Source organism: Coffea arabica, chromosome 3c (genome assembly GCF_036785885.1).
Source record: "Coffea arabica cultivar ET-39 chromosome 3c, Coffea Arabica ET-39 HiFi, whole genome shotgun sequence".
Taxonomy (NCBI): domain Eukaryota; kingdom Viridiplantae; phylum Streptophyta; class Magnoliopsida; order Gentianales; family Rubiaceae; genus Coffea; species Coffea arabica.
This window is the reverse complement of record NC_092314.1, coordinates 43,698,421-43,718,198: the sequence shown is the minus strand read 5'-3', so window position 1 is coordinate 43,718,198 and position 19,778 is coordinate 43,698,421. Positions and strand designations below refer to the sequence as shown.

The following is a 19,778-nucleotide window of genomic DNA, read 5'->3' as shown; positions in this document are numbered from 1 at the left end:
GTGCAATGTCACATAATTTTTTATAAGAGAATAATGACTGCTGTTACCCTTTAAAAAAAAAATAATAAAAGACCTATATTATACTGTCTAATAGCTCTGTGAGTCGTCTTTTGGATGATTTTCTAGCGTTCAAGTTAGGCTTACTCAGTGACTTCACATCCTTGACTTCCATTCTTCTATTTTGCCAGAAATGTGGCTACATCACGTCAAAGCAACAGATGGCTTCAAAAGCATGTCCAGAAAAGTATCAACATTTGAACCAGAAAAAAAAAGAAGAAGAAAAATCTATTATTGGATTAGGTAAGATTTCCGAAGGTAAGTTGAGAATGAAAACATAACTCCCATCCCAGAATTCAAGTTTTACAAATACAACTACTCTCTATGACTGCTGAACGAAAAAGGGCAGCAAGATATGATGCTTTTTATTTGCAAGGACACTTTCATATTTGGCTACTTTCACTCGATAATGGAAAAAGAGAAATGTTTTTGTTACTTTCCACTATATATGATGTGCATTATATAAGGAGAGATGGTAACATATACACAATTAAATTAAAGCTTTCTATCTATGTTTTTTTGGGGTTTGATTAATCTCTTCAAAGAAAATTGTCTCACATCGGTAGGATATTGAATTGGTAAAACGTGTACAACACTCAAATTAAAAAATATATATATAGATGCAATGAATCAGCATATGAGAAGAAATAGAAGAATAAAAAAATTGGTATGACACCAGAACATTATGCTAAGTAGCCTTGTGAACAAAAGTAACACACGGATATCCCTTGACAAAAGTTCATCAAGAAGGGAGAAAGGTAATCTTAGTTAATCCTTGGAGCTATAATCTATAGGGATAATTTCAGAAAACCTCCCTTGAGGTTTTTAACAATTTCACTTAGTACCCTTGAAATTTTAAAAATTACACATACCTCCCTTGAATTTACCATTTTGGTAACAAAAACTATTCAATGGTCAAAATTTTGAATGAATAACCCAAATTGCCCTCATGAAATTGTGAAGTTCATTTTACTTTCTTATAAAATTCTATAAAACAATATGGAATATGCACAAAATCTCATACCCACTTTCAACCCTCATCTCTACTATTTTAAACCTTTCATATTCTTACATCTCAAATTAGTATCATTATCATCATAATCACCGTTACCATCAGTCCTTAAATTCTAAAATCTCAATCTGAGTTACAAAAGAAAAAAGATCAGTACTGTTAAATTTAAAAAATTTCACTAACTGTATTAATATAACATCTCATCTCTCAACTGTTGGAGTACCAATTCATGCCTATTATATTTAAATCTTTAGCTTACATCTTCTTCTATTCATCTTTAGATCTTTCAAGCCAAACTAAAATTAATTTGTAATATGTTAGCATTATGTTTAGGACATAATTAGTTATTCTATAAGTGACCTTATTTTTGTTTCCATTAAATATTTAATTGTGTGGTGCATTTCTATGCCCAAGATTAGGAGTGTATTATTTAATTGCATGAAAAATATTAATATATTAAGGTTATTATGGTCATTTTATAGGATCAAGTGAGATAAGTGTAATATTAAAAATCTCAAGGGTACTAGATGAAATTGTTAGAAACCTCAAGGGTGGTTTCTGAAATTATCCCTAATCTATATTCGAAAGATTTTTTCTAATATTATTGAGGACGTCTATGTGACGTTCACATTTGTTTTAGGTCTTCTCATGTTTTATTCTTTTATTGGACTGGTGGCTTCTATGTGCGTCTTTGTAGTACTTAATTTCTTCAACGGAAATTGTCTTACATCATTCGGATTTTGAATTGGTAAAACATGTACAACACTTAGAAAAAAGGGTAACGCTAACACTAAATTGTTGATAAGGTAAACAAATGTATATGCGAGTATGAATTCAATCTCACTCGAGCAAGTTGACTATGGTTTAGTTGTTCTAGGTGTCTGTGCCGAAATTTTAATTCTTACCATCATCATTTCTTTTTTTTTTTTTTTTGTTGTAAGTAGGAGATCTCAAATCCGAAATTTCGTACTTACACTCTTTCCTCCTATGCTACCTAACCCAGCCCTCCCATCTATTTTATTCTTTCTTAGAGACTTTGAGGTTGGCAAAGATGACAAATTTGCTAAATTTATGAAATTATTTTACTACTATATATTTCCATTACTACGTACAAATATGTACTCATCTACAAAATTCGTTGTCTAGGAAATGTTTGCACTATAAGGTGGACCCTACGAGTTTAAACACTATAAGAAGAAATCTGCTTAAGAGATTGTTAATTGTAATATCTGAAATACTATGTACGTTATTAGCCCATGTCTTCGTTTTTAGTGTATGATGTTGTGAAGAAGTTTTTAGTCCAAGGGAGCAGTTTCTGGACCTTAACTCTTGCTGTTATACTTGCTTTGTGATAAATCATACTACGACATAAAGAGGAAAAGAACTTGAATATTGTAAGTTGAGGAGGATCATCTCTAATTGTGTCAAAAAGCCAAGATTGGTCTGAATGTAAAGCCATCTCTTGGATTTTGTCAAGCTTTCACTACCTGCTTGACTTCGAAGTCAATTTAATTCTTCATTATTTTAGTCGAAGAAGTAGCTTTGAATCCCAAATTTGGTGGTTTTAATTAGTATTGTTTGCATAACAAATTTACTCCTTCTGCGTATGAGATTCATTACTTTGTGAAGTAATATTCTGGATCATTTTCTGTCGAATCAATTTGAATAGTTCTTCTTTGCATTTTACTCCAAGCTTCTCATTCTACATCATCTTACTGATACTGCTGCACTCAAGTACACACATTTGCTTGCTAAAGTTGCTACTGTATTATTATCATTATCTTTTTTTTTTTCCACTGTACAATAATTGGTGATACCTAGCTACTTGGTCCAGCTTTGACAATATTTGACTTAACCACTAATCTCTAATTTCCTTGAAAGCATTAACTTCCTGCAGGGAAAAAGATGAACCTTCTTGACAACTTTATCTTGTATAAGATCATTAAAGGTGACAATTACAAAAAAAAAAAAAAAAAATAGAAAACCATGAAAACAAAAATCCGAATGCAGAAGAAATTGGTGGCGGTTTTCTTAATTTCACCTTCACATTATCTTTCTCTTCTCCATTTTTTGCCTCTATCGGTTATTCAGTTCAGTGATTTGGCTCTCCCAAACTTTATTTCCCATGGAACAACTCATCCCATGTCTTGTTCTTCCCACCACATCAACCAAACTGAGCTCATGATCGTAAATTTCTTGCGAAATGGGATCAGATAATGTCTCATATGCCATTCTCAGCTCAAGAAATCGCTTTGTTGACTCTTCTTTTGCGGATGGAGGGCAAGCATCAGGATGGAACTTAAGAGCTTTGCATCTGTATGCTTTCTTGATTTCGTCAGGACCTACAAACTTGGAGCAATCTAGAGAAAGTACCTCATAAAAGTTGGCTGCTTTTCCATTTTGCATGGTTCTAGCAGCTTGACGAGATCATAGATCTGTGCTGAAGAATCTTCTCTTTACAGCTTCCATTCTGATTGAATAATTGGATATTTTTTCCAAACTAAGCACTAATACCACTAATTTGCAAGGATACTTCCACAATATAGTTTTGAGACTGAGAAAGAAACAGAACAATATTTTGTTTAATTTCCACTAGAACTGAGAGCTATAGCGTAGCTAGTATGCATTATATGGAGACTTTGTAACATATGATCAGCAATTAAACAAAACTTAGAGAAAAGGACAGCAACGGAGGAACTTTGAGTATGTCTTTGGCTTGAAGCATGTCTTATTCTTTTATTGGTCTGATGGCTTCCATCTGTATATGTTTTTTTTTAGAATTTAATTTCTTGCAAAGGAGATTGTCTTAGATGAATGAGATTTTGAATTGGTAAAACATACTACACTTAAAAAAATACGATGTACTAAATTGTTGATCAGGTAAACAATTGTATAAAATAATTAAAAAGGACAATACTTAAGATTTAATATATACAATCCAAGCACATATGTGAATAAATTCAAAATCACTGGGAGTTAAGTGAATATTTATATAAAAAAAAATGGGGCTAAGTGATTATTATAATTTCATCACATCTACTTTTTCGTTTGTGGCGAAAGGTTGTATAGAAGATCTTTGATCCACTTCCCTCTTTACATAAAAATTATAGAGCGTTATGTAGATATTTTGAAACCACAAAAGAAGTCATGTGGTCATGAGTAATTTACCATTTATACTTGCTTAAAACCACCGGCCATCACTAATGCATTAACGCTTAGTGGGTTGGATGGCAAGAGTTCAAACCTTGCCTCCTACCAATTTGTCACAATTAAATGAAGCATTGTTTAAAAAATCCAGATGGGTGTGTAGTGCAACCGTCTGGTCCGATGGTAGTTTAATTCCCTCCGAATTACCCCAAGACCTCTTCGGACCCTCCCCAAGATTTCACAGCCCAATTGACTTCGAAGTCAAATTTAGGTTCCTTACTCTAGTCCAAGAAGTAGCTCTGAATTGCAATTTATTGTTTGCATAGCAGTTTACCCTTCCGGGTTTGAGATTTGATTCTTTGTGAAGTAATATTCTGTATCTTTTTTATATCCAATTAATCTCCATATGAGGAGAAACAGGAAGAACAAAGAATATGGCACTACACCAAAAAGGTATAGTGAGTAACACATCAATATCCCTTAAAAACTCCCTGAGGAAGAAAGGAAAATAATGCTTAGTTAATTCTTAGAGCTATAATCTACATCTATCTATATAATTTGATAATTTAGTGTTTTATATTTTCTTTCCAAAATTACTCCTACCGTAAGATAATTAGGACTACTTTATGTCTCTAAATTTGAATGCTTTTTCTGACATTATTGAGTGTATATATGTAATTGCGATGAATTTCATTATGAACTACAATTACATCTTAAATGAGTTAGAACTTTTCTTTTTATCATTGAAAGGTTCATTATGTCTAGCAAGAGAAATAAGGTGTCCGGCTTTTATTTGATGAAAAAAAATCTTGGGGTTTACAAGTTAATGTGGTTAATAAAATGTGTAAAGGGTTTCAAGTTGGATTAATTTAATCTAATTAGGAATTTAGACTAGAAAGCAATTTTTCTTACACAAATGAACTAGATTTGAATAAGTGTATTTAGTAATGGCTTGTAGAAACATATCCAGACAAAAAGAAAACTCCTTGATGAGGATGTTAGAAACTAGACTAACCTTAGTAGGAAAGAAGATTTTTGGTTTTTGGAGAATAAAAATTAAAATAACTAAGTTAAATTTTTATAATTTTCTTGGAGCTCTTTTCATGAATGAATTTTATTAAACTAATTTTTTACTGATCAAAAAAAAATTGCACTATATGTAGTCATTTTGATATTCTCTTTGATTTACTTATAGGTTTGAAAATCAAGAATCATGATCAGATGGGGAATTGAACTCATGTGCTTCTTAACACTATTTGCAATACAACTGGTCATTTCAATTTTTCATTTAGCATAAGTTCGTAATCTTATCAAGTCGAAATTAAACACACAATATGACTCTGGCTTAAATGGCTTTCTTTCTTGTTATATCGTCTTTCCTAGACGCAATCACGTGATATTCATTTACTAGGCGGTGGATTCCATGGGGTTTAAGCCGGTATAAGGAGGTCCCCCCGCCCCGCCCAGCTATCCTTGTAGGGCTAATAAAAATTTGTTATATAATTAAATTTTAACAAATAATCAAGTACTAAACTATCAACATATCACTAAATTATTATTCATTATAATTTCACAGTTGAAACTCATAAAAATAATCAAACAAAAGTTATTTGAATACAATTCAACATGATAAAATAAATACAACTAAAGTAATTAAGTTTTTAGTTTTGGCACAAATACAATCACTAATTCATTATTGTGTTTGTGTTTTTTTTTTTGAGAAAAAAGTGTTAGTGTATTAAGTGTAATTAGGAATTTAGTATAAATGTATTAGTAAATTTGGTATAACTAATTAATAATTCCTATTAGTATAATTGATAATATCAATTATATTACATAAATTAATATACATTATATAATACATATAACTAATAATATATTATCATAAGTTTGTAACTAATTAAATTAAATATTATATATATAATTATATACATATATATTTTTTTTTATTTTTTTTAGCGGGTGGTGGAGAGGGGATGGGGTGGGGGTATACTCCCCCGCCCCATTAGCCTCCCGCGAGGCGGGTTCCTATAGTCACCCGTCCTCATTGCTATTCCTAAGTGGGTGGGAGTTTTTTTTTGTGAAGTAGGTGGGAGTTGGAAACAGTATACTAACATGAACCGATAAGGTAAAGATAAATACACTAGACTTGGAAAGAGAAAGGAAAAAGAAAAAAGGGATTCAAGCATGAATTCATCAGACTGGTCTACTAGTAAATAAGGCTAAAACTCCAATAATTTGAAGTCTTAAGTTCAAATCCCCTTCCCAAACTTCCTAAATCCCCATTCTTCTTCCAAAAAAAAAATACTGTAGAAGTTGGCACTTATTTATTTAACTTGTGTATAAATCACTTTGCAAGCTATGATTGATTAAATTCTAACCCCTTGTTACAACTTGACATGACAAGAAAAGTAGAGAAATGTTTCTCATCTGACAAGTTGCTTCTTTTGGATAATAAAGCGTAACCTAATTGATAAAATATTTCACTTGTAATCGAGAGGTTATATATTCGAGTTACCGAGAGAATAAGTGGGAATTACTATTGATGCTCTAAAAAAAATTTAAAAATTGCTTCTCTTGAAAATGTTTGCAGCGCACACGTCGCTAAAGGTCGACCACCGGCGATGCATAGAATGGCGACATAATGGACGATCTAAAAATCCCGACTCCGCATGTCCTCAGGATAAAATGGCAACATAATGGACCATCCTCCTTCGCGGATGCCTTGATCAAAATAGATGGCAGAAGTGACACAGCAGTTACGGTTAAGAGTGCTGTTTCGTGATCAAGAAAGCTTGGCACATTTTGCGCAATCTCTCATCGATGGATGCACCAATAAGGCTTCAAGACTTATCCAACTAAACCAGATATTGATGTCAGAGTTAGAAGATGTTGCTATATTAAATCAAGGCTCAAAAATAAAATTTTTTGTATTATTATTCAGCAGTATTTTAGTCAAACTAAAGTTTTAGTAATTCTATCTGAATTAAATTATGATAATTTTATTATTTTAAAATTAGTATTTTATTAGAAAATTTTCCACAGTTCTAAGACATGTTTACCAAATTACGTGATTCATAAATAGAGTCTTATTATTGTATCAGTTGAAAAGAAAGAAATCTGAGAGCCTTGTTATTATGTATGATTAATGATGCATTATTGATTTATTCCTCTTTCTCCCACACATAAACTTGTATATATATATCAATTGCCTTCCCAAATATATGGATTTTATGAAATATATTTCGTATAAGTTTTTGGTTAATTTTTGAGTTCTACATCTGGTATCAGATTCCTAGGTTCAAAAAATTGATCGTGGGGTGCCTATAAACATTTAAAAATTGTCCCAACTACGAGATTAGTTTTGGATGTTTTCCGCTCTCAAAGTTGGAGCATAAATTTCTACGAAGAAGCTAGTTAATCGAGTTGGACCACAAATTAGTCTTGAAGTGCATAGTTGGTAAAGAATTCGACCATAAGATTGATTAGAGAATTGTCAATTGTTGCGAGTGTTACGATAAAAATCAGAGAAAAATATTGTCAGTTAAGCTGTGATTATCAGAATCACAAAGTGATGAATGGTCAATGAATTGACAAAAAAATTGTGGATGAAAGTAGTCTATTCAAGTGCATACGTGGACTATTGCAACAAGAAAAGTGTTTGAAGATGAATAACTAGTACAAAGTGATGTTGATATAATTTGCAAGGGAGACTATTGATTGTGATGGTAGCGAACTTGATTCAAGAGAGAGGTTGATTTATGGGAGGCAATGTTAGTATATTAAATCAAGACTCAAGAACAAAAATTTTCATATTATTATTTAGCAGTGTTTTATCCAAATTAAGGTTTTCGAGATATCGTTCATATTTCCTCCTAACCTTATCCATCTCACGTGCAAATTTCGGATTAGATGCCAGACTCGATTCCATATGAGAATAATGTCCTGTTAATCAATGAATTAAGTACCTTACTAAGAAAATCATGCACTACAATGGAATTACGTGTAGATATTATCAATTTGAAAATTATAACTAGTAAACCAGATTTTGCATATACAATCTGAAAATACATATCTACATAAAATGGAAGGTAAAGGAGAAACCGTCCAAGTCTGCCCTGTGTTAGTGCTACATATATTGAAATGTGGCTATGCAAATATGCTAATGTTACATATATACTAATGTTCACACATATGTGTGCACATAAACTAAATTTGCGAACTGATTTAGTTCATATACACTAACATGTGTGCACAAGTACGAAACTTATCCACAATCATTAACTTACTACTTTTTTTAGGAGAAGTGAAGTGAGTAGTTAACTTACTTTTAGGAGAAAAACAAATAATAATTAAAAGGACAAAGGCTGTATTCCAATCTTCTAATTCCAACATTAACTCCAAACTATCAAGAACTTTTAAAGTTATGGTAACTCAAACTCAAACCAAAGACTTCTCCGCTGGATGAAAATTGGTGATTGAAGTTTGAGAAAAAAAATATCAAGAGAATTCTATCTAATTAACAAACTCTTTCACAAATTACAACGGTAGTAAAAAACAATTTACAATATATTTTACACTAACTTAATCTTTTCAGAGACATTATTAGCATTATTAGTTTCATAGTATATTTATAATTTTATTTTTGGGTATTTCATGTTATTTGCTTATTTGGAAAAAATGAAGAAACGGTACTTTCATTTCATGTAATTTAGTATGTTCAGTTAACTAAAACATGCGTATTTTTTTTTTTATATGATCGGTACTCTCATGTTATTTGATTTTCATAACAATTTATTCTTTTCAAAACATGAGTTCTCGTGGAGGACAATTGTGAATTTTTCGTGCATTAACATCGACTTAGCTTTTTTTCTTTTTTTATGGTTCGGATTTAGTTTCACCTAGTGTTACTATTTTTGTTGGTTTGGTACATAACTTTTTTTGTGCATAACATATGCCTCTCATATAAATTGTAAAACTTATTCTTTTATTTACTTTAATTATAAAATATGGGTAAATATTTTTTAACAATGTTTAAATTTTGCACCCGTCGACCTAGGGTCCTAATTTCGCCACTGATTTGTATCATTTGGTAGGATAGATGTGAAGGGAAAAAGAAAAAAATAATAATAAAGGATTAACTCCACTTTGCACCTCCTATTTTTCACTAATTCTCACCTTTCATCTCCCTGAACCTTCTTCGTGTTCGTCCCATTTCGGCCCGACAGCTGAAACATGAAAGTGTTAAACACAACAAATGATGGATTTTATGTATGTGCAAATCAAATTCGCATTGCACCGCTTTTTTCCAGTTTCCTCTTTTGGTCTGTAACATACCACATTCAGACGACCCAAACGACAAATGGTGGCATCATCGGTCTCCACAAAAGGGTGGCATCAGTAATGTTGCTTTGATGTTTCTTGCATATAAGGACAAAGGGTCAGATCACTTAACACCACGTGCAAAGTGGTCCGTCCTGTGCTTAATTAAGAGAAAGATCAAACGTTAACATCCATGAATATTATGATGTCCCATGGCGCCTAATCTAACGGGCCAAACATTTGTCAACATTTGTAATTCATTTGTTTGACACGTGATTCTTTTTATTCAGAAAACAAAATTGACACAGCATAAATTGAGCACTGTTTTCAGAATCCTGTCACGGGGGCGGATCTACGGTGGGGGCACTGGATCCCTTAAATTTCTATAATATTTATAGAATTTTGATATAATTTTAAATGTGTCTCCTGGAGTTTTGTATATTCATTGGTTTATATATTCTTAAAGTTGGTTTTGATTTTGTCTGTTGTTATAATTATCATAGAAAGGACTTTTTCAGTTATAAATATAGTGAAGAATCGGTTACGAAATAAAATGGAAGACACTTGAATTAATGGTTGTTTAGTTGCTTACATTGACAAAAATATATTTCTTGAAGTTCAAAGTAAAAAGATTGTAAACCGTTATCAAAATATGAAAACTCGTCGTGAGCAATTGTAAATAGTTTAGTTTGCCTTTTGAAATAAAATTATTATTACATTAATAATTTTGAGTTTGTCTTTTTATGTTTTTCATGAAATATATGCATCATTTGTACATGTTGATGAATTTTTTTTTTTTGCTTAAAAAATTAGAAAAAAAAGTATTTAAAAAATTTTAGAGTTGCTTTTGCCCTCATTGAAAATTTTTTCTGGCTCCGCTACGGTCCTGTCATGTCATGTAGTATATATATGCTGTGATTCAAAGGGTAATGGGATGTGCTAAACAAACTTCTCAAAGAATGATCACTCAACAAGCGAAAAATGGTAAAAAGACCCCCCAAAAAAAATTCCCTTTTTGAATGAAGTGTAGAGAGCGAGCTGGAAATTGACTGCAACAAAGAATTCATTCGTACTTTATTTCCCCGTCTAATACATTTTATCTTTCTAATCAACTCGTTTAGGTAAGTTGGCCACCACGAGAACTTTAAATTCTTTTTTGAGCTACTACTTAATTGCTTGCAATTAATTGAGAAGGTGCCCAAAAAGGAAGTATAATGCTAGGAAATTATTATTACCACCCAACAAGTGAATCTAGTGAAGACTTATAGTTAATCTAGTGAGATATTTTGAATTCTGTTACAGTCGTGAAAGTTGTTAATTGGATGTGTTTTCTATTATTTAACGTTGAAGGCCAAGGTAAACTTCACATCCTTGATTAACTTCTTCGTACTTTGCAAGAGAGGTGGCTACGTCATTTAAGGGTCCATCCATACGGCAACTTTGAAGGCTAGCAGATGGCTGAATAATTGACTCCAGAAAGGAACCAAAATTTGAAACAAAAAATTGCAGGGTTAAGTACCCCTTATTGCGCGTTTTTCACCTTTTAGCATCGGTGAAAATGAAAAACATCTAACAATTGACAATTTCACTACGAAGTGACAAATGTAGAGCTAAATGAATCATGCAAAGGCCTTTTCATCCAAAAAATTTCCAAGATTTCAATTTCTATTCCATTTGATCTCTTTCGCTAGTTACATTGCTTTCCTATATATTTGACACACAACTCACTTGAAAAATCCACAAGCATGGTCATTTTGTACTCAAAATGCAGTTTTATTATAGTTATCTGCTTTGTATTTAAAAGCATTACTATGGTTGGTTTCAAGTCGCATTCAACATCAAAATTTCCACATTAATTGTCAGTCACTTTTGCAAGTTCGAAACAATACGATGAAACGATGAATCGTTTATTAGCTCTTTACAAGAAGCTTTATTGGTGAAATGCTTTTAAATAAGTCGCCGTAATCCCATTGAATTACAAAAACAAGTTTTTCAAAAACAATAATACACAATAATTCAAAAAAGCATCTCATCCATACAATATATTAAATATTTAATGTAAAATTTTATAGTAAAGATTTTTCATATACATTGCTACAGTAAAATTTTTCAAAAACACCTCCAAAAACAGCTAATCCAAACAGAGGTAACTGTGCTACTTAAAACTATTTGCACTACAATTACTCATTTCAAATTTTCAATTAGCATAGGATCACAAACTGCTCAAGTCAAACTAAAACACACCATAATGTAAAATCCTACTAGATAAGCATAGTATATGAAAACTCATATGAACATATTGAACTACAGGGACTTGCCGTAACATTTCTACCTCAAACATAAGAGGAAATACCATTTTTGGGAAGAACTTGAGCCCTGTACTATGTGTACTATGCTTTCTTGCTATGTTACAATCAGGATAGCCACATTTAGAAGTCGGTGGCAGTTTTCCTGATTTCAGATTCCCATTTTCTTTCTCTTCTCCATCTTTTGCATTGATCGCTTATTGAGTTCGGCGATTTGCCTCTCCCACACCTTATTCCCCATGGAACGACTCATCCCATGTCTTGTTCTTCCATCCACTTTAACCAAACTAAGCTCAAGATCGTACAATTCTCGGGAGATTGGATCGGATAATGTCTCGTATGCAATTCTCAGCTCAAGAAATCGCCTCGTGGACTCTTCTTTTTCAGTTGGAGGGCAAGCATCAGGATGGAGCTTGAGAGCTTTGCATCTATAGGCTTTCCTGATTTCGTTGAAACCTACCGATTTGGAGCAATCAAGGGAAAGTACCTCATAAAAGTTGGCTGCTCTTCCATTTTGCAGGGTTCTATCAGCCTGACATCTGAACATAGTTCTGTGCTGAAGAAACTTCTCCTTACTGCTTCCTTTCGGATTGAATTGAACCATTTTTCCAGACAGAGTGCTAATCTTACTAATTTGCAAGGATGCTTCCATACTATAGATTTGAGACTGAGAAAGAGATGAAGAAATGTTTTTTTTTTAATTTTCACTGGAACCGAGAGATAGAAGCAAACTAGTACGCATTATATAAACGGAGGAGCGTAACATACGAGCAATTAAATAATGCTTCAGTGGACCGTGCAATATGACTTTGGCTTCCAAAAAAAAAAACTCTTTCTCAGGCAAAAGTATGTGGTATTCATATATTGGGCGGCGTTTGCTTCCATCGTTTTTTGCAGACTTTTAGTTTTTAAAGCAAATTGGATTAGGTTAGTGGGTGTTTGACTTGGTGAAACTAGTACAATATACTAACATAAGCCTAGATCTTGGTTGAAAATGCAAAAATAAGGGCACAAAACTTGAATAAAAAAGAGTAATTATATATATCATTGGTTTTCAAATCATCCATGTATGACTACGAAGTGCCACACGTTTATAATATTCTTTTCTCAAATTTAGATTATATATATATATATATATAATTTTAATCTAGAGGTGTAATCAAGTCGAGTGAATTTGAGTACTGCACTATTCAATCTCAAATCGAGTTAAGAAATTCGGATTTGAACTCAAGGTCAATTTTATATTGCAATCCTCAAACTCGAATTCATGCTCACCGAGTCAAATCGAGCTCAATTTAAGAAATATAAATTTATCTTTTATATAATTATAAACAAGGGATAAAATAGACATTTTATATTAATAAATAAAAATTTTAAAAATCATGTATATGGGAAACTCAATTGAACTCAATTAAGTTCTATAAGTTTTCAAACTTCACATATTAAATTCAAACTTAATTCGTCAAGTAGTTCGAACTACTTGAAAACGTGAGTTCGAACTCGATCTTTGACTGAGCAAATTCACAAACTATTCGATTAAAATAACTCATTTGCATTCCCTATTTAAATCTGAGCAAATCTCAAGTTTTATTGAGTTTTCTTATGAAAATATGGGAAATGTTGGCAAAGGAAAATTTCTTTGTCCATTACCTTTATTTCCTCACGATTCCCTCATGGCTTCCTTGTACTTTTATATAAGATTTTAAATTATTTACATAAGCTCCCTATAGTTTTATATAAAGTAGAAAATGACAGAAAACATCTCCCATTTCGGTAATTGATCGAACGAGCCCCAAAAGTACATTTGATGAAATTATAAAATTCACTTAATCTTTCTATAATTTCATATAAATATCCATTTAATCCCCTCTTATGAGTTTATATAAGTATCTACTTAATCCTCTTTTGGGGCTTTGTATTTATATACATAATTTTCTTATGATTTTATGGAAAGTGGTTAGACTCATTAATCAATTTAATGCACAAGTAAGGATGATATTGACATTTCAGCTAATGATGCTACAGAGACTATCTTCCACCATATTTTCATATTATATAAAATTATTTAGGGTTATACGAATATTTCCAAACCTTAGGAGGTTACGAGTAATCGACCCTTTTTGATCTGACCTTGGGTTAAAATCACTGTCTTTTTAGTTTCTCGTACTGTCCTCGTCCCCAACCACGTTTCAATCATCTATTAGTGCCGGTGCCTCGCCATCGTTTTGGGCCTTACATGGTGTACGATGTTTTGCAGGTAGGCCATGCGTGTACGATGTTTTGCAGAAGTTTTTGGTCCTTAGCTCTTACTTCTTGTTCTGGCTTACGAACAACTAGCTGTAAACGGGTCCCCGTAGCCTAGACTAGTATTTTTTTTAGCCAAGTCCTAGGAATTCGAAAATTAAGATAAGGAGGTAAAGTAATGACTTTGGCCATAAAATTGGTAAATTTATGTAAATTTAACCATAAAGATAAGGAGGTATATGTAATTTTGTTGTCTTTTTTTATATGGAATAATTTTACAAACCTCCCCTGAGATTTTTAACAATTATAGAGAGCTCCCTTTAAGTTTTAAAAATTACATATACCTCCCCTACTTTTACTGTTTAGTAACAATATAAGTCCAACAATATAGATTTTTTCACAAAATTTCTAAATTACCCTTTAAACTAAGAAAAATATAGTATACTCAATTATTTTTTTCCATACTTTGCACAAATCAACAAACCTAATCCCTAACAACCATCCAAACATAAGTTTTAAAATCAAATAGTCATTCAAAGGATCCCAAATTACATGTATAGTATCAATACTTGCTACGTAACACACACACACACACACAAACCCCATTGACCATCAATTTTATACTGTAAAATTAAATATCAATGCTCAAATACCTTTTCAATACAAATTAATCTGACTTAGAACTACTATTACAACCTTTCAATGGCCTTAAAAATATTAATATCTCAAATATAGAGAATAAATCCTACCTCCACAATAAAATCATAACAAAAAATTTCTAAACCAATGAAGGAAATCCTTATGTAATTATTGACATTTTATAAAATTTTTTCTTGAAAACAAACAAAATATGACGAATTCAACATCTTTAGTTTTTCTTCCTATTTCAATCATCAATTTCATTATTTATTTCTCTATCACTGTGAGTCTCTTCATTTCCTTCTAACTTAACACATCATTTGATTTCTCGGTTGATTTTATAATTTCAATTTGCTAATATCTACAAAATTGAAGATATAAAAAATGTTATATTAACTAAAAAAGAGAGGAGTGAAAATAGACAAGAGATAGAAAAATAGATTTTTTTTTTAATTTTGTAAATTTATTGCCTTAAATTTAAAATTTTCTACCAAGTAGAGGGCATTATAGGTATTTTACTATCTCAATGGAGGTAAGTGTAATTTTTTAAACCTGAGAGGAGCTGAGTGAAATTGTCAGTTTATCCCTTTTTTTATTCATCCCAAATTATAATTAACCTTTTAATTAAAAAATGTAATTAACCTTTTGCTTCTATTAAATACCTTAGAAACTAGACTAACATCCTTAGGAAAGAAGATCTCTGGTTTTTGGAGAATAAAATAAGTTTAAATTTTTAAAAAATTTCTTGGGACTCTTTAGGTACGTGATTCAACTTTGAAATTTTTTTAATGAATGAAATTTATTAAACTGGTTTAATTTTTTTATTCATCAAAAGAATTTAATTGGCAATAAGTGGCTTTTAGAAGCAAGATTAGAATGCAAAGTTTCTAGCTGTTAATTGTTAAAAACAAAAGATAATCATACTCTATCCAATTATGTTTTACTTAATCAATAATAACTTTAAATTAGCTACTAGCCTCTAATTTCCGTAGAAACTATTGATTGGTGGTACTTAGCTACTTAGATCAGCTTTGACACTGTAATTAGTTACTAGCCTCTAATTTCCATAGAAAATATTAATTTTTGAAATCTGAACCATCTGGGCTGCTTTAGAAATTCTGGAAGCTGCAAAAAAGCTGTGGTTATTTCACAAATTTGCTACAGCACGTGCTACTTATTTTAACTAACCATTAACACTTCAAAACTCATTGTTCACCTTTAAGAGTGCTAAATCTCTCAAATTGCCCTCTGTAGACAAAAAGTCAAACAAGTGGATTTGGTTTTTAATGTACGAGATGTGTGAAAAGATATTCAAGCCCTCGCATACATAATACTTTGATATTTTCATCATTAGGGAATGGTGTTATTATATGTTTTTTAAAAAAAGAATATTTTTGTGAGTAGAAAATTGTGATACAATTGTAGCTGTATATAATAATAGTAATTACATAATTCTTTATTAAGTAAAAATTTATAGTTATGATAATATATACAATTTAAATATATTTTGTAAGAAAATACTAATATATACTTAAACATTAAAAGGACTTTATTAATAGAGAAAAAGAAATAAAAATGAAAGGAAATGTTTTTCATATATATTTAATCTCCATTTTTTTAAAAAGAAATCAATACAAAAATTGGAATGCTTTTTTGTCAAAAATAAAAAAAAATATTTGATCATTGAATTATTCCAGTGATTTAATATATATATATATATATATATATTTCACTTTCATTTTCTTTCTTTTGAAGCAAAATATATATAAGTAGAACATTTTGTCAATAGTTAAATATAGATTGGTATTTTTTTTTGGATAAAATAGATAAATATATGTAGAACATTGGTATTTGATTGACTTTCAAAAAAATGGATGATGCAAAAATACAAGCATCAATTCGAGCCATAATTTGTACTTTTTGATTTAATTTTTTTGTTTTTGGTTCTAGTTAGTTATCGTTTGATTTGTAGTAGGTTTAGTGAATAAAATGACCAACTTTTGTGTTAACTCTTGAGCTTAATGGGCCTTTGATAATTAGCTTAGTTTGTTTAGTAAGAATAAATGATGTAATCCCTATCCTGTTTGGATTTGGGATCGAATAGGGTTTTCTATGTTTTCTATTTAAACCGCGAGTCTCTATATTGTAAAGACTTTTTGGCTATCTAATTAATGGAAATTGAGAATTTTCTCATTTTCGTTCTTGTTACAAGTTGATTGTGTCTTCTTATTAAGAGTTATGGCTTATCAATTCAAAAGATTATGTTTGAATTATGGTGCCGTTCTATCCTTTCTATTTCGAGGTTCACACTATGTGTTAGATATTGGATTGCAATTGTATCAAGGAAGCATCAATAGATTCGCAACTATGGGGATTTGTAAGGTCATGAGATCATATCGCCTCTCAAATTTGATTCCATAGGACGTAGATTTAGGGTTGGATCACATACGGTTTCATCTATTGATGGATTCATATCACTGGACATGGTTAACACCATCGAGAGATGCTTTTTTTTTTTTTTTTTTTTAACTTAACATGGTAATAATTTCTTATCACAAAAAATGAAAAATAATACTTATAAAAAATATTTCACTTTCACTTTTACTTGATTGTCCTTATTAATCACTCCTTTTGATGTTTAAATATGTTGGTATTTTCTTTAAAAAATATATAAATATCACTTGTTATCATAAAATCCTGTCGAATTTATATTGTAAAAATACTTATAATAATTTCTATAATTAACCACCGCTAGACTCAAGAAATACTGGACTGGTGTACAAGTTTTAGAGCCTAATTTTCCACGTTGCTCTTAAAGGTGTTTTGGGCCTTATATTCCTTACTACGTTCTAGAAGAATATCCACCTATCTGTCAGTGATTTACCACAAAAACATTCAATTCAAAAATTCTCTGATTTTAACATCTAAATATCAATTATAATCTCTAAATATCATTTTGTTTCCGTTTGTTTGTTTATTTTCAATGTTCAAATACTATAAGCTGAGTTGAACTTGTTTCGGCTCATCGGAACAGTCGACTGGCTGCGTCATTGAGGCCATTTTGCAATGATCTAAAAGCAAAAGAACCTCCATCGGAAAGGAAGAGGATAAACAAATTTAAACTCAGCCCTCTACCTCTACCTTTACAACAGGAAATCCCGCTTGCTGCCAAATTGAAATTGTGCCTCTGTTGCCATCTTACAAAGTTTATCCATATCCTTGTGGGGGTAAATTTATGGTGGAGTCGCATTGCGAATTAGAGGATTTAAAAAAAATAAAATGAAAAAGGAATCATTCAAAACGTCCCTAACATTTTGCAAATTGACTTTTTTCGTCTCTCACTTTTAAAAGTGTAATTTTATGTCCCTTACAAGTTCACATTGGTCAAATTTGGTCCCTATTTAGGTTTTCGACTAGTTTTTGACCGGAATCCACCACGTGCCTTGCACATGATCATTTTTTAGGAAAAAATTATCAAATCAAATTTCACATAATTCAATTTTTTCATCCCTAACATTTTACAAAATGAATTTTTTCGTCCCTCACATTTCAAAAAATAAATTTTTTCATCCCTCACATTTCACAAAATGAATTTTTTCATCTCTTATTGATCATTTGTATGAATAGTTTCTTTTTTTTTTTTAAACCCATGTATATATCTATTTGATTTCACCTGAACAATACAAATAGCATGTAATATATCTACATTTGATTTTATCTACAACTATATATATATGAGTTTTCGAAAGGAAAAATTGTTCAAAACATCCCTCACGTTTTGTAAAATAACTTTTTTGGTTCCTTATTTTTAAAAGTATAATGTTACATCTTTTACAAATTCATATTGGTTAAATTTGGTCCCTATCTAGATTTTCGACTAGTTTTTTATCGGAATTTATGACATGTCTTGTACATAATCATTTTTGAGGGGTAAAATTGTCAAACACATTTCACATAATCTGATCCATAGTCTGTCACATTTCACAAAATGAATTTTTTTCGTCTCTCATATTTCACAAAATAAATTTTGTCAAACGCATTTTTTCTTTGCTACCAGCAGCGCTTATACTAAAAAAATATTATAACACATGTAAAACAAAAAATAAATATTTATATGGTATGCGCAAATACCAAATATAACCTCTAAAATTAGACAATACACCTCTAAATTGAGATCGAGATAAATATAAAAATATGCAATTCAAACGGATTCTAATAAAAAACCACTGTATACCAGTTCATGCAATTGCATGTGCAACGCTTGTATTTAATACAAGTGTTTCAAATGCATTATGTAACTTATTCGTTTTTCATTTTACATGTATTGTAATTGTTTATATATTTGTTACATTAATACAAGTGTTACACAAGCAATTACAAAAGTTATTTGTTTCTATAATTGCATGTGCAACACTTGTAGGTAATTGTAACATGTGTAAGGGGTGTAGACACCAAATTTTTGGTGTAATTTCTTTTACTTTTTATTCTTATTTGTCGTGGTCGTTTTTTAGTTTTAGTTTTAGTTTCTAGTTTTTATTTTATTTTTAAGTTTTAGCATAGAAAATCATGCAAAAGAAAGAAAAGAGGAATGAAAATAAAAAAAAGGAGGAAAAATTGGGTTTTACACTTTGTTGTTTCTAGTTTATTTGTTTTATCCAAGGTTAATTAAATTATTTTTGCTATTTATTTTTGTTTTTATCGATATTGTTTTGATTAATTTAAAAAAAAAAAAAAGGTCACCCATGCCAAAAGCTGCGTGTTGCCGCAGCTTGCAAGAAGAAATTGCAGGGAGTCCTTGGGGGGTAAATTTGGCTACAAAGGCCAGGTGTCTAGGACACCTGGCAGGGGGGATGAATCTAGAGGGGGAGAGGAGACGGCATAGAGAGGAGAGAGGGAAGATTAACGGCAAAAAAAAAACGGAGAAAAGTTACGGGGGTTTTGAGGGAGAACCGAGAAGGAGTAAGGATCTGGTGGCTGGGTGAAGAAACGGCTAGGGCAGAACAAAAAAAAAAAAAAAAAAAAAAAAAAAAGAAAAACCAGAAAAGATAGAG

At 31.1% G+C, this 19,778-nt stretch overlaps 1 protein-coding gene across 1 annotated transcript; it reads right to left on the bottom strand.

Annotated features, from left to right (window-relative positions):
* Positions 1–11,995: 11,995 nt before the first annotated feature.
* Positions 11,996–12,496, bottom strand: LOC113736039 (chaperone protein dnaJ 20, chloroplastic). The gene has a single exon (XM_027262993.1). The coding sequence runs from the start codon at positions 12,494–12,496 to the stop codon at positions 11,996–11,998; it is 501 nt and encodes a 166-aa protein (XP_027118794.1).
* Between the last annotated feature and the right edge of the window lie 7,282 nt (positions 12,497–19,778).

Bases quoted from the DNA above. Each gene is read 5' to 3' on its own strand.
- LOC113736039 (XM_027262993.1), bottom strand. From the start codon at position 12,496: ATGGAAGCATCCTTGCAAATTAGTAAGATTAGCACTCTGTCTGGAAAA.